The sequence below is a fragment of the Eupeodes corollae genome, chromosome 3 (assembly GCF_945859685.1).
Source record: "Eupeodes corollae chromosome 3, idEupCoro1.1, whole genome shotgun sequence".
In the NCBI taxonomy this organism is placed as follows: domain Eukaryota; kingdom Metazoa; phylum Arthropoda; class Insecta; order Diptera; family Syrphidae; genus Eupeodes; species Eupeodes corollae.
The window spans coordinates 80395490-80409927 of NC_079149.1; the positions used below are offsets into that span (position 1 = coordinate 80395490).

Below are 14438 nucleotides of genomic sequence, written 5' to 3' on the forward strand. Positions count from 1 at the left end.
ACTTTATAAGATCTATGTTTTTAAGTCTAAACCTTTTCTACCGGTGTGTTTTGGGTCGTAACCCTGTTGAAATGCTCATTTTTTAGTGGCTTCTCATCGTCCAGGAATGGTAGTGATATGTAATTGTAAATTATGTATTTATTTGAATTTATAATTTTATGTATAGATCTATTACTCTCTGACTCTCCTTTACATTAAGGTTATACTATGAGCCTCGGGTGTAGGTACCTGAGTTTGAAGTTTGAATTATGTGGGTCAGTGAGGTTTAGATCAAGGTACTGCAAACATTAAGATTAGTAATAAAACTTAAACTTAAATTATAACGAAACGCGAATTGTTTTTTTTTTTATTAAGAACATATTAGGTAGGATAGTGTTCAAAAGTTTTTCTACACATCAGGATACCACAAACAAGTTTTATTTTTTAGTTAATATTATCACTTCGTATAGTATCAGCTAGGTTTCCATAATCGAGTCTAAAATTGATATTTTAATTGAAAATCGAGTGAAATTGTTTTCAGGATTTAATAATTTTATCGATTTTATATCTTATAGTACTTTTCGAAATCATTTCAAGTGAAATAAAAATTGTCAAAATTTGTATAATTTCATATGTTTTTTATTTGTTTTGTGCTTTTTAATAAAATAAATATAAAATGCAATGTGTCGATGCGCAACCGCTGCAATTTGAGGGCCTTAGCCAAAAGAATTGTCTAAAGACTGGTATAGAAGTATAGTTTCTGAATGTGCCTTGAAAGTTTTAAAAAAATTTTTTTTTGGTATAGAAAAGACATTTGATGCGTTATAAAATCGTTTTGAATGCTTTGTCCCCTTCCTCAAATACAAAGTAGAACCTGCAAGTTCTCACGAATCAAGTGCTTTCTATCCAAACCTTTTGCTTATTTCTTTTAAATGAATAAGAATATTACTGTTTTAAAAAAATTTTCTCTTGTCGAATTGAAAACCACACCAACTTAATCTGGTCGAATTCAAATTACTTGAAAATCGCAAAAATCAAAATATAAAAGACGGAAACTTACTTTGTTTTGAGTTGCAAAAAAATGAAATCGATAAATGTAAATTTCATAACTCCAATTTGCATTTGAATCGATTTCATTTTCGAGCGAAAATAAAGTGTATAACCTAGCTGTATAGTTGATAATTTCAATAAGTGATCTTAAAATAGTGGAATTAACTATTTTTTTTAAATTAAGACCCTAATAATTTTGAAAAACTAGAAAAAAAGTCACTTTTTAAAACTTTATTCAAATAAAGATCAAACTCATCATTAAAATATATAACGGGTTCTTAACTTATAAAATGAAGAACCGTGTATACAAAATAGAAAATACGGTTACCGACTATATTAATATCAATATGTATACAAATCTTGAACCTCGAAAATCGAAGACATTTTAGTACATTTAAATCAGTCTTATATAAATATTGTACATACAATGGTAGTCAAAAGTATTTACACAACAAGCTTTTTTGTGCACATTCAATCGAAAAAGATTTTTCTTGTTGTTGTTTTTGCAGTCCAATAAAATGCTATTTTCTTTTAAGACTTGTATATGCCTTAGCGACGGTACATTTTACAGAAAATAAAGCAAATGAAATGATGATTAGCGGTAGTCAAAAGTATTTACACACATTTTTATTGCGTCAAAAGTATTTACACAAAACTTTAAATTAATTATTATGCTCCAGATTAATGATAATTCTTAAATTTTGAAGTTTAGCTTAACGAATTATTTTTAGATATAAAATTAATAATTGGTTACATCTCCTTTGGCATCAGTAACTTCAACAACACAATTGCGCGCAAATTCAACTGTTAATTTGGACCAAATTTCATTTATTTCAGCAATTGTGTCATTGCGGTTTCGGTTCTTATTAATTGTCCTCTGACGTTTGACAAAAGCCTAAACATTTTCAATAATGTTTAGAAAAACAACTTAATTTACTGCACTTAAAAGTCTTGTAGGCAACCATCCTTAATGACATGGAGAATTGTCGTGTTGTAAAATCCAGTCGATAGTTGGAAAAAGCCTATTGCCGGATACGAAGGCATGGTCATTTAAGATTGTTGTATACCCAGACTGCTTAAGAGTGCCCTCAATTCGTACCAAATCTTCAAAACCGTAGTAAGATGAACATGCCCAAAACATCACCGTGCCACCTCCGAATCTGTTTAGCGGCTGAACTGCATCTTTCTTCTTTTCATGTTGTAAATGCATAAAGTGTATACTAAACGAGCCCTGGAATTGAAATGCAGCCTCATTTGTCCACAACACATTATACCAAAACTGTGGAGGCTTTTGGATGTACTCCAAGGCAATTGAGAGGCGTTTCGCTTTGTTGTTTTCAGAAATATCGATCACTTTGCACAGAACGTACTTGTTTATGTTAATTTCTTTTAAACTCCGGCGCAGTGTAGCATCACTGACTTTTTTCCAATAAGCTGATTCGATGCTGCTACAACCTTAACAGGACTTACTGTGGGATTTTGATCCCACATTTAAACTTGTTAACGATCTCCGATCGAGTTTCAATGGATAATTCCTTTGTTTTCAGCATTTTATTTATAAAATTTCAAACTTTAAAGCACATTTAGTTTGTTATGAAGGCAATAGAACTTTAAGACTGGTCTGACTCAAACTAAATAAAAATATAAATGCTAATTTGCATTGTGTAAATACTTTTGACGCAATAAAAATGTGTGTAAATACTTTTGACTATGTACTATGTACTGTTATCCTTACCAAATAGACTTTGGTCGCTAATTCATACATAAGGCTTAAAACAACATAGCATTTTGTTGCACTGCAACAACAACAACAATAAAAAAAAGCTTTTCCAATTGAATGTGCACTAAAAAAGTTTGTTGTGTAAATACTTTTGACTACCTCTGTATATGTGCATACATCTATAACAGCTTATGAGAAAAATGTATTATTATTAATAATATTTATTAACAAGCAATTCAAATTACAAGCTAATATAAAATTTAACAAGCCTAGCTGCAGAGACTATTGGTTTTTTTGCTTGAAAATTCAAGTTACAATTTTTGCTTTTTTGAAAAACTCAGTGATATTATTTATATTTGTTACGCCGGGAGTTTTGAAGATTTCATATACGTAAATATTTTTAAATATTTTTCTAATTATGGGCTGCGACAACAGACAATGTACCAAAATATGTTTTAGATCAAGGTGGGTGGAGCAGGTTGGCGGGTCGTTATTGTTGAGGAGGTGTTGGTGGGAAGCAGTAGTGTGTCCAAGTCGAAGTCTAGCGAAGTTAAGATATTTTTTGTTTCGAACAGTTAGTAGGATACATCGGCGTAGATTTTAAAGGGGTTATATCCTTGTAGTGATGCTGATATAGGCTCCAGTCGTGGCTATTTTTTGCAGAAGATATCTTTCCGGTATGCTTGAGGAGATCGGATTTGGTGAAAATGTTGAAAGTGAACACAGGTGCGCTTTTGGCTGAGCATGCTACACTGTCGGCATATTAGTTTCCGAGTATTCCAACCTGGCCTGGAGTTCACATTAGTTTAATGTTTTTCAATTCTATGAGTTCATATCTAATTACTGATATTATTTCGGTGTTATTGTTTGCGTTGTGAATTGCATTGATTACTGAGATGCTGTCGGAGCATATGATGCATTTTTCAGAAAGATTAGCTGCAGCTTTAGTAGTTTGAAGTATGGCAAATGCTTCTGCTGTAAAGACTGATGTAAAATCTGGGAGAAAACTACTGCTTATGGTTGATTCCTTTTCATCAGTCACCGCATAAGATGTGGTGTCCGGAGTTTTAGAGCCATTGGTGAAGATAAATCTCCATCCGTCAGATCTTAATTCAGAGGCGATACATAAATAAAGTTGGCGATATGTGCTGTTTGCTGTTTGCTGTTTTTAATTTTTATATTTTGTTAGATCCAATATCAACGGTTCAGAATTGATGAACTATGGCGGGTAGCGTGGTGCGATGAGTCGTTTTCTTTTGGTTGGCAGATTGTTAAGCCTTGATTCTTTAGGAATTGTACCGATGGCGGATGGAATACGTTTAGTTAGTTTTTAATTTGTTGTTTTTTTGATGTAGTTGTCGATGATGGAGTTCTTGGAGAATACTAATTTTGCGAGCATTCTTAAAGTTAGTGTGTCTCTTCGTTCTTCGATGCTGGGGAGGCTTGAAACATCTTATATTTATTTAATTAAATTGGTTTGTTAACAATAAGTTCTAAAGCCAAGAATATTCACAACCAAATATTACACAAATATTTTGATCAGAATCATTTTGTTTACAATTGAATCACTCACAACAGTATCCTTTATGTGATAAAACAGTAATTATAAAAAAACAATTGTCGTATACTAAATTTTGTTTGTTTATTAAATTTGAATTATTAAATAATTCAGCGAAAAAAACTACATATTCTCTCAATTGTAACGATTGTTTTTCAATCTAGCAATACTTTCATATTTTGGAGTTGGTCTTTTTGACAGCTATCACTTGAATTATGCTCAGTTTCATAATGAATAGTCTTTCGCAACGTGCAAATTTCTTACCAAAATAATGGTCGAGCGAGTCTGTGAGTCTGTGACGTGCTCTTCAGGATCGTGCGAAATTAATCATTCGAAATCATTCTTAAAACATAATACCCGTATTTTGTTGGAAAATCTATCAATAGTATAGTAATATTTTGCACGAATAACAAAAACAATATCAGCAGTATGAATACTACCGATAATAGTTAAAGTAGAATCTTACTACAGATGGGGTTTGACATTTATACGAGTCTCGAGTGTATCTTATGTGATTTCGTTCTCAAATGTTGGCACGATATGTATCTCGATGGCTGTGTTCGTTGAGTAGTTGTGAATTTGGAATCATGTGTTTTCCACTGAGGAAAAAATCGATCTGTTACTGTTGATATTATTTAGTTTTGTTAATGAAATTGGACTAACTGGGCCTATTTTGCAAGTGAAAACAATAGAAAAGATAATTACGTTTTGCTATGTTTCCACCAAAGGTTTATCTCAGTTTAGATTAAATAAATCTTTTTGGTTTGCACCACACAAGAAGATTTAAAAATGATTAAGTTTGATAGCACTGTGTTTCGGTGTTTCGATGCTTCTTATGAAGTGCAAGTAAGATAGTTTAATTCGTGTTAAACAATGAAGAACTGAATAGTTCAGCACCTTATAAGAATGTAATACCTACTCCGTGCAATTTTTCTTAAATTTGATTAAAACAAAACTATTTTTTGTACACAAACCATATTGCATTATCTGTAAAACCAACTCCTCCACACAGGTTTTTCTTCACAAATTTTGACTCGATTCCGGTCGGGGAATCAAGTTCATTTTAACTCGATTCAGGTCTATAAAGAATTTAGGCTCGCTTCAAGCCCGCTTCAACACCACATGTTAATAAAGTAGTCTACGAACAAACCCCTTTCTTGAAGTTTTTATTTTATTTCAAACTGTTTGGTTAAAGCTCTGAAATCACCTTACACAGACGTATTTTCTTGATTTTGATAAAAAAAAATAAAATATCAGCTTACACGATTTCACCCCTGGGGATAAGAAATCTAGTACTTACGGAATAACAAATCCGCATTCGGATTTTTCGTACCTAGGAATGCGTTTCCGAATGTCATTAGCGTTCGAAAATGAAAATTTTGTTTCTACACCAAGAGAGGTAACGAATTGCTATTCGAAGGTCGTTTTAAAGGATTCAAAAGGAAAATTACAAAGCGAAAAATGTGCATAACAAACAAAAGCAATTTGAAATTATGGCGGAATTCGTATGACTTGAAGGAAAAAAAGTTGTACCTTGGCAAAAGACAATCAAATCAGCGTAAACTTTCTAAGCTTGAATTAAAAAGAGAGATGTGACAATTGCAAAACAGACTTTTTATCGTCTTTGTGATTATTTTTGTATTTTCGCTTTGACAAATCTCATAAGATATACTTCTCGCCTCGGCAAATTTATTCTATTTATAAATAGAAAAAGTACTAGATGATTGTTTTATTCGATTCGAACATTTTACAGAGTACGAATTCATAAACGAATCGAATATCAGATTCGAATCGGAATGCTTTCGAAACGCATTACAGAGTAGGTCCCCTGGTCTATGGCAAATATTCAATTGTATCAACTTTCAAATATAAAAACTTTACTACGTTTTTTTGGTAATTCCTCACTGTACTATGTATGGAATACCAAAAAAACACGGCTAATGTTGATTTAATATTAATTGACAACACTATTTCCTGCGACCAAAGTTTTATCATTTTTAAAACCCGTAACTGGTTCTTAATATATACATAACACATTTTCCCTAGAATTATTCATTATCGTGACAAATTGTGCCTTTATATTTCAACAAAAACATTTTGTTTTAATCAAGCAACTATGTACGAGGGGCGTTCAATATATTCTCGATATCGATATGAAGGAAAATGCGAATTCAATTCAAATTGTTTTTTTTTTTTTCAATATAATCTCCCCTAACATCAATGCATTTGTTACATCTTGAGATAAGCTTTTTTGAACCAAAAAAAAAAAGTTTCCTCTTTCCCTGCAAAATACCCATTTATTGCCGACTTGAGTTCTTCATCATCCGAAAATCTTTTTCCACGAAGACAGTTTTTCAAATCCGGAAACAGGAAGTAATCACTAGGGGCAAGGTCTAGACTATAGGGTGGATGTTGAATTTCTTCAAAACCACAATCTCGCACAGCAGCCTTGGAAACTCGCGCCGTGTGAACAGGAGCGTTGTCATGAAGAAGCAACACACCCGCTGCGAGTTTACCCCGTGTTTTCTTTTTAATTTCCTCCCGCAAATTATGCAAAGTGGAAGCGTAGGATTTGGCGTTGATGGTTTCACCTTTTTTTTGTACTCAATGAGTAAGATTCCATTTGAGTCCCAAAAAACTGTGGCCATGAGCTTCCCGGCAGACGGAGTGACTTTGAACTTCTTCGAGGGGTCTGTTCCTTTTTTATGCCACTGCATGGACTCTTGTTTGCTTTCAGGGTCATAGTGGTGAACCCATGTTTCGTCCCCAGTAACAATCCGATGCATAACACCGTCCGCGTTCTCACTACACATCTCCAAAAGCTCTCTACAGCATGCGGTTCTTACTTTTTTCTGAGGCGCTGTGAGTATTCGTGGCACCCACCTTGCACTCACCTTTGAAAGGTTAAGATGGTCATGAAGGATGGTGTGAATGGTACCAGTCGAAAGCTTAGTGATCTCTGCCATCATTTTCACCTTTATTTGGGCATCCTCGAGAACAAGTTTTTCGACTTCTTTGATGCTTTCTCCCGTACAAGCACTAGCCGGGGCGCCGGAGCGGGGGTCGTCTTCAATGTTCTCTCTGCCTCTCTTGAACTCACTTGACCACTTTTGCACAGTTGATAATGAAGGTGCGGAACCCTGGTAAACTGCCACCATTTCTTCATGAATAGTTTTTTGACTTTATCCTTGCTTAGTGAGAAATTTAATTACAGCGCGATGATCAATTCTCATTATGATTCTGTTTAAATAGAGATTTAACGGTAAATAATATTCACATTTATATGAAATTTTACATGAATGCACTAAAATAATAGTATTACTTGACAATTTATATATATTACCACAGCTTCACCCCGATAGCGAGAATATATTGAACGCCCCTTGTATGTTTACAAGAGGACAAGGCACTTCTTCAAACATTCAAATTAAATTTACATCTAAAACTATTCATTAATTTTTATCATTCAAGTTTTTGTATCATTAGGTGATTTAAAAATTCTACAGACATTACAAATAAAAATCATCTGTAGGCGGGGTGAGTAAAAAACTAACGGAAAGTACGTATATGTTTTTCAAAACATTAAAAGCCGTTAACGAAATTCTGTTAGATCATGACTTTATCTTTTAACATAAACAGTTTGGACTGTTCATTATAAATAAATAAGTATATGCAATGTATATTACTTAGATGTACATATACTGAGAATGATCATATATTATGTATTTATTAATTAAGACGGTATATTTATGATCTGATTATTGATCTTTCCTTTTCAGATGGCTGCGCACAATTTCTGTTATTCTTTTTTTAAACAAGCAGGACTTGCTGGCAGAGAAAATCAAGGCTGGAAAAAGTAGACTATCAGACTATTTTGCAGAATTTCTCAGATATGAAACGCCAAGTATTAATTATATAATTTTAACAAATGAACAAAATTATTAAAATACACTTAAAACTTATTTAGATGATGCAATACTAGATGCTGGTGAAAATCCTGAAGTCGTAAGAGCAAAATACTTTATCCGAGATGAATTCCTGGTACTTAAATAAAAATAACTCTTAAAGTTAATTTGTATTGATTTGTAATTTTTCTTAGCGTATTTCCACTGCAAGCGGAGACGGCAAACACTACTGTTATCCACATTTCACATGTGCAGTTGATACTGAAAACATCAAAAGAGTGTTCAACGATTGTCGGGACATTATACAAAGAATGCATCTGCGTCAGTATGAACTTTTATAGGTTAATAAAACAAAAACCCAAAAATTATAGAAAAATGTTAAACAATGTAATACAATGTTGCAGATGATCATCACAAAAAAAAAAACTAAATACCGATGGTACAATATTGCTATGTTGCGTATTAATACCATTTGAACACGCCATAAAAATATTTAAAAATAAAATATTAATTATTTATTGAAACTAACTCATAATATTCAACCATTGAATCATAGGACAATTATTGTAACTCTAGAAAAATGTGAATATCATACAAATTATATAAATATAATATACAAAAACTGTTTATACTACATAAGATAAATTGAAAAAAATGTAAAGCTTTCCGCTATAAATAGGGTAACCCTAAAATGAAACGTGTTAATTTGTTTTTCTTATAATTTTCTTCATATTTTTAAATCTATGTAGGTAGGGTAGGTATATTATTTTAGTAAACATTTTCATTTGATATCTGCAAAACGTTTTTACTAGAGAGACTATAAGTTCGAAAGGTTTAATTTTCTCTCAGAAAATACTTAACGCGCAACTGAAGTGAAGCGGTGAATCGTATTTTCGGTTACTATAAAACTTAAGTAAACAAAATATTATCTTTTCGTCATACTCTACATACTTTCCTCTATGTATAAGATTTTGATTATTGATTTAAAAAACAAAAAACAAAAAAAAAAACAAAACAATTTTGTTTCACTTCAGCTGTGTAATAGACTAAAGATATTAGGATTAATCGATATTTAATTTCAAACTTGAAATTTGATTCTCTCCCAAAGCTAGGTTTAAACTTCATTCAAAAAAAGCAAATATAAAAACATGAAAAAATTATCAATCGTGATCAAGACCTGTCAGAAAAAATAAAATTGCTCTTACTGATGGAAAATGTAGGAACAGTTTGTGAACAAATTTGTATCAATGAATAAAATAGACATTGCAGAATTAGAAGAAATCTAAAATATCTTGTTTCTCCTTTGGTTTTGTTTTAAGAAATAACAAGGAAATGCTTTTTTGACAAACGAAACTACAAAAACCCTCTTTGTTTTCGATGTCAAACATAAACTACATTATGTGATGCATTTCAAGTGGAATTATAACAGTCGGTCGGTAGCTGAAATAAGCGAATAAGATTTATTCAAATCTTTTGCAAGTGTTAATTATAAATTGATAGTTGATAAATATTAAAGATTGTATTTAACCAATCACCCAATTGATAAAAGTTTTAGTAATTGAAAATGTTCTAGACTGTTATAATGCATATGCATAAACGTTTGCTTAAATTTCATAATGAATCAGGTTTTAAGAAACTGAATTTCAATATTTATCAAGTATGAATTGACGGTTGACACTTGCAAAAGGGATCATTATATTTGACTGTCTTACACACAAAGAAGTCCAACGTTCAGTCAATAAACTAATAAGGTAAGAGATTTCAATAACACTCAATCCAGTGTATGTAGTGTATAATATATTGTGTTACCCACAAAACTAAAGCAAATTAATTTGTATCTTATTTGTATTTCTTATTTCTTTGTTTTAAATGTTCTATAATTTCTTTTTGTAGCCCCACAATATGGCAAGCATTTGTCAGAATGGTTTTCAACGACAATGGGATTAAAAAAGGGTGTGGTCTTAGTACCCTCTTGTTTCTTAATGACCTTAAAGAAGTGCTTTGCGGTGGTGGAATTTTATTGCCGGGAGGAGGATTCAAGTACTCATGCACGCTGACGATATATTCTTGTTATCGGACCGACCGACGCCAAGATCTACATAATGATTTTGGACCTTGAAAAATATTGTGAGATTTAGAATCACATAGTGAATTTGATCAAGAGGCACTTTTTCTAAAGTTTTTGAATATAGGCATATCTTCCAAAATTATAAGTATTTTAAGAGCTCTATGCTAATGATTCAATAGCAGTTTGGGATGGAGTTGAGTACTCTATTATTCACTCTATTGAGGATTTAGTGGAGCACACGGGAGGAGGGGTGAACTTTGCGGGAGAAAATGTTCCGAGCTTATTGTATGCTGATGATATCGTACTTTTATCGGAATCCCCAGACTAACTCCAAGAAATGATCGCCACACTTGGAAAATACTGCAATACATGGAATTTATCACATAACCTTAGCAAATCTTAAATAATGATCTTCAAAAAAGGACACGGAAGATACGCTAGTTATGAAAAATGGAAGTACAACGATCAGGAAGTTCATGTTGTTAAGGAAGTTAAATACCTCGGTGTGACCATAACAAGTAACCTTTGTATGAAAAAAATAATAAGTCAAAACTTCAGGAGGCGAAGGCTGCCCTCTGCGTTTCCTGGAAAAACTGCATTGCAAATAAATCCACCCACCACACAGCAAAATATAAACTGTTTCAAGCGGTGGCAAAATCTATTATGCTTTACTCCTCGCAAGTGTGGGGCTACAAAGAACATGAGGATGTGGAATAATTATTACGTTTATTTTTGAAGCGAGTCTTTGCTCTCCTATCAACAACGCCTAATTATTTGCTTTATATCGAAACAGGTTTGCCACCGTTGTTCATTATATTAAAATTTATCATCATAAATCGGCTTAATTTTGTACAAACTGCAACACCCATGAGAGAGAGAATTATCGGAAACTTTTTAGGATTTTGTCCAATTATCCAAGAAATTCGTCGAGACATTTTTGGGAAGAACCAATTTGCAGCTGAAGATGTGGATAAACGTGCGAATACAAAGAAACTCAATACGAGTGAACATAATGGAGTCTAGCTCCGTTTCGTTCATTTTTCTCAGTTTCGTTAACTTAAGTAAACTTAAGCAAAGGCGATCCCAGCCGCTTGTCGCATAAGTAAAATCTGACATGTAGATACGTGAGAAAAATTGCATTATGGCTACCCGCAGTAATTTCACAAACTTAAGTGAATTTTCGTTGGGTTTTTGACATAAGCTTATGTTTGCTTATGTCTATTATAGTTGATCCTTAAGGCTGGTGGAAGTTATGTCAGAAACGAAAAGTGGAAATTCGTTAAGAGGTATGATTATCTAGAAATGAAAATAAAATAACCTCTAACTTAAATATGAATATTCATCTTTCCAACAAGCTTCAATTTGCAAAAACAGTACTTATATGAGTACCGACGAACATAGTTTTAGTACGTAGTATAAACTGTTCAGTGCAACTTCTAAAGAAGATACAATCTACAACTTAATGTTTTGGTCAACAAAATGGAAGATTGGAAAGATAATTTGTACATCTTCATAAAGAATCTGGCCAAAATATAAAAAAGGAGATAAAAGACAAAACAAACTAAACTATGAAATTATGTTAACTACACTGTCTATGCCATGTTAAGATTAAATAAACAACAACGATCCAGCGTTTTTTTTCGTTTGTTTTCCATATTGGAATATTCTTTTGGTGGTTTTGCCTCTGCTTATATCGGCAAAGTGTTAAATGCACTTGTAAACGAAAATCTTTACGGGATAAATTACTTAAAAACTTAATATTGACACATACAAGCATTTTGTAAAAATTGTTTACTTGGACCTAATTAGAGACAAAGAATCTTTTCTTGAAGTTAAGTTAAATAAGGTAGTTTACAAAGGAAATCATTTACTGCGTCAGCCTTATAGAAAATATAGATGCATGTTAGAAAAACAAGGATACGTGGAATCCCAGTAATTCTAGTTACTTGTTATATACGGTGCGGTGAAATAAAACCTGGGGTGGAATCGGGTAAGGTGATTTGTGATAGGTGACAGTCACAATCAACAAATTCGGTCTGTGTAAGGTGATAGTCACCGGTGACAATCACGATTTGGTGACTTTTTTTGGTGACAGCTCTTTAGTTGTCACTTTCATTGGAAATTGAATTCTATTTTTAGTTGCTGAAATTTTAAGACAATAGGAATGTGTTTGTGCCTTTGATTTTACATTCTGAAAATGAAAATATTAATCATAATAGAAATGTCCGGCTCTTGAGGATTAACCTCCGCAATAAAATAAACATTCTTGATCTTCCAAGTCCAAAGTAAGTACGCATAAGTGCTATATATGCGGTCAACACAAATTCCCCCTATTCTTCGATTAGCAGTGACTTTAAATTTTCTTAGAGGTGGTGGCTACCAAAGGCAAGTTGGCGCTGACTGGTCAGCTCCAATGGGCCAAAGTACTGTTTGTGAGGTTATTTCTTTGACCTTAAAACAAATGGAGAGGAAATTGTGCCCACTTACAATCAAATTTAATCAATGGGCTTCAGAAGCAACAAAAATGTTCTTCTACGAAAAATATCAAATTCCTGGAGGTAGGATTTTGTTTCTTAGTAAAAATAAACTAATTTTTTATTACTTGTTTTTATTTTATTATTTGTTTCCTAGTAATCGGCTGCATTGATGAAAGTCATATTATGATTCTCCGCCCTTCGGAAAAAGTGTAAACGCTATGATCGTAAGTCAATTTTTTGATTCATTAATTTTTGTTGCATAGATCTGCAACTAGAACAGAAAAATTCTGGCAATAAATGCAAAATATGGCGGGAGTGCTCATGACAGCTTTGTATGGAGACAGAGTGCTCAACGAGAAAAGTTAAATGCTGACTATTGTGCAGGCAGAACATCATCGTGGCTACTTGGTACATCAAAACTTATAATTACATAATAATCCGGATAGCTTCAGATCGGTTTTTGAATACAACCACTGAAATTGTAACAAACGTCAGTGAATTTCTTTTAAAGTGATACCAAATTTTAAACAAAATTTGGTGATCACCTTACACAGACGCAAAAATCAGTTTGATCACTTTTTATGATCACAAAGGTGACAATCAAAAATCACCTTAGCCGATTCCACCCCTGGTGTGAAATCGGTTAAGCTGATTGTTGATAATTGACAATCAAAATAAACGAATTTGATCATTGTAAGGTGATAGTCAAATTGATACCTAAAAAGCTGTCACAACAAAAATGTGATAGTCGTTTTCAAACAAATAAGCGCATTAGCAAAGCTAGTGGCTACATAGTCAAAATTCAACTTGCTTTGTGAATGCAAATTGCACTACAAAGCTAGTCAATCCGGAACTGTCATATTAATGACAAATACAAATACATAAAATAAGAAACATTTGTGTTTTCAGAACTTTAAATTGTTTTTTTTTTCTTTTTAAATTCAATAAAACCAAATAGAAGATATAATATGATTGATTTATATTTGTATTTAAATACAAAGATTAATTTCATTTTGAATTATTGTGTCTTTCCCGAGCAGCTGATTGTGAAACTTCAAAACCAGTGTAAACTAACTTTGTAGCCGAAATTTGTACATCACGTGGGAGGGGAAATTTCAACTACTTTTTAAGTTAGATTTAGCCAATCAGAATCACATCACTTGACTACGTAGCTACTAGCTTTGTGAATGCGCCCATTATATTTATTCCTAATAGAGCTACCAGACGCTTAGGTACACAAACTACTTGGACATTTTCGTTCAAAAAAACACATTCCTGTGACCGACAAAGCTTACGAGATTAAAAAAAATCAAGAAAAGTAAGACTATTATTCAAACTCAGCCTATTTAATACTTTTATTTAGATGTTTTGTAGGAATCAATTTAAAATGTCACCATGGCAACAATGAATTTTGGCAGTATGAATTTAAAAAATTTCAATCCAATTAAATTGAGTTCAATCATTTTACGCAGACGGAATGAAAATGATATGATAGTCAATTATCACCTTAGCTGATTTCAAAATTGGCCTTATTGAACTTTACAAAAGTGAAAGAGTATGTACCGTAAAAATAAGATGGTAGATATTATTTTTTTAAATAATTTTTCATTATTTCACTTTGTCAAAATGCAATATGGCCAACTGCCGAAAACTGGCCTTATTTCAATTTTGTAAAGTGCAA

At 32.5% G+C, this 14438-nt stretch overlaps 1 protein-coding gene across 2 annotated transcripts in view; it reads left to right on the forward strand.

The window, feature by feature from the left end:
* The window catches only part of LOC129950109 (guanine nucleotide-binding protein G(s) subunit alpha), a 28773-nt gene extending 19273 nt beyond the window's left edge, over positions 1 to 9500 (forward strand). Inside the window, exons 7-10 of one of the 2 annotated variants that reach the window (XM_056061931.1) lie at positions 8087 to 8211; positions 8275 to 8348; positions 8407 to 8553; positions 8617 to 9500. In XM_056061931.1, the coding sequence (XP_055917906.1) occupies positions 8087 to 8211; positions 8275 to 8348; positions 8407 to 8553 (346 nt within the window). In that variant the 3' untranslated portion in view covers positions 8617 to 9500. Of the gene's footprint in view, positions 1 to 8086; positions 8212 to 8274; positions 8349 to 8406 lie in introns of both variants that reach the window. The other variant, XM_056061930.1, reaches the window with a different exon arrangement.
* Positions 9501 to 14438: the final 4938 nt, after the last annotated feature.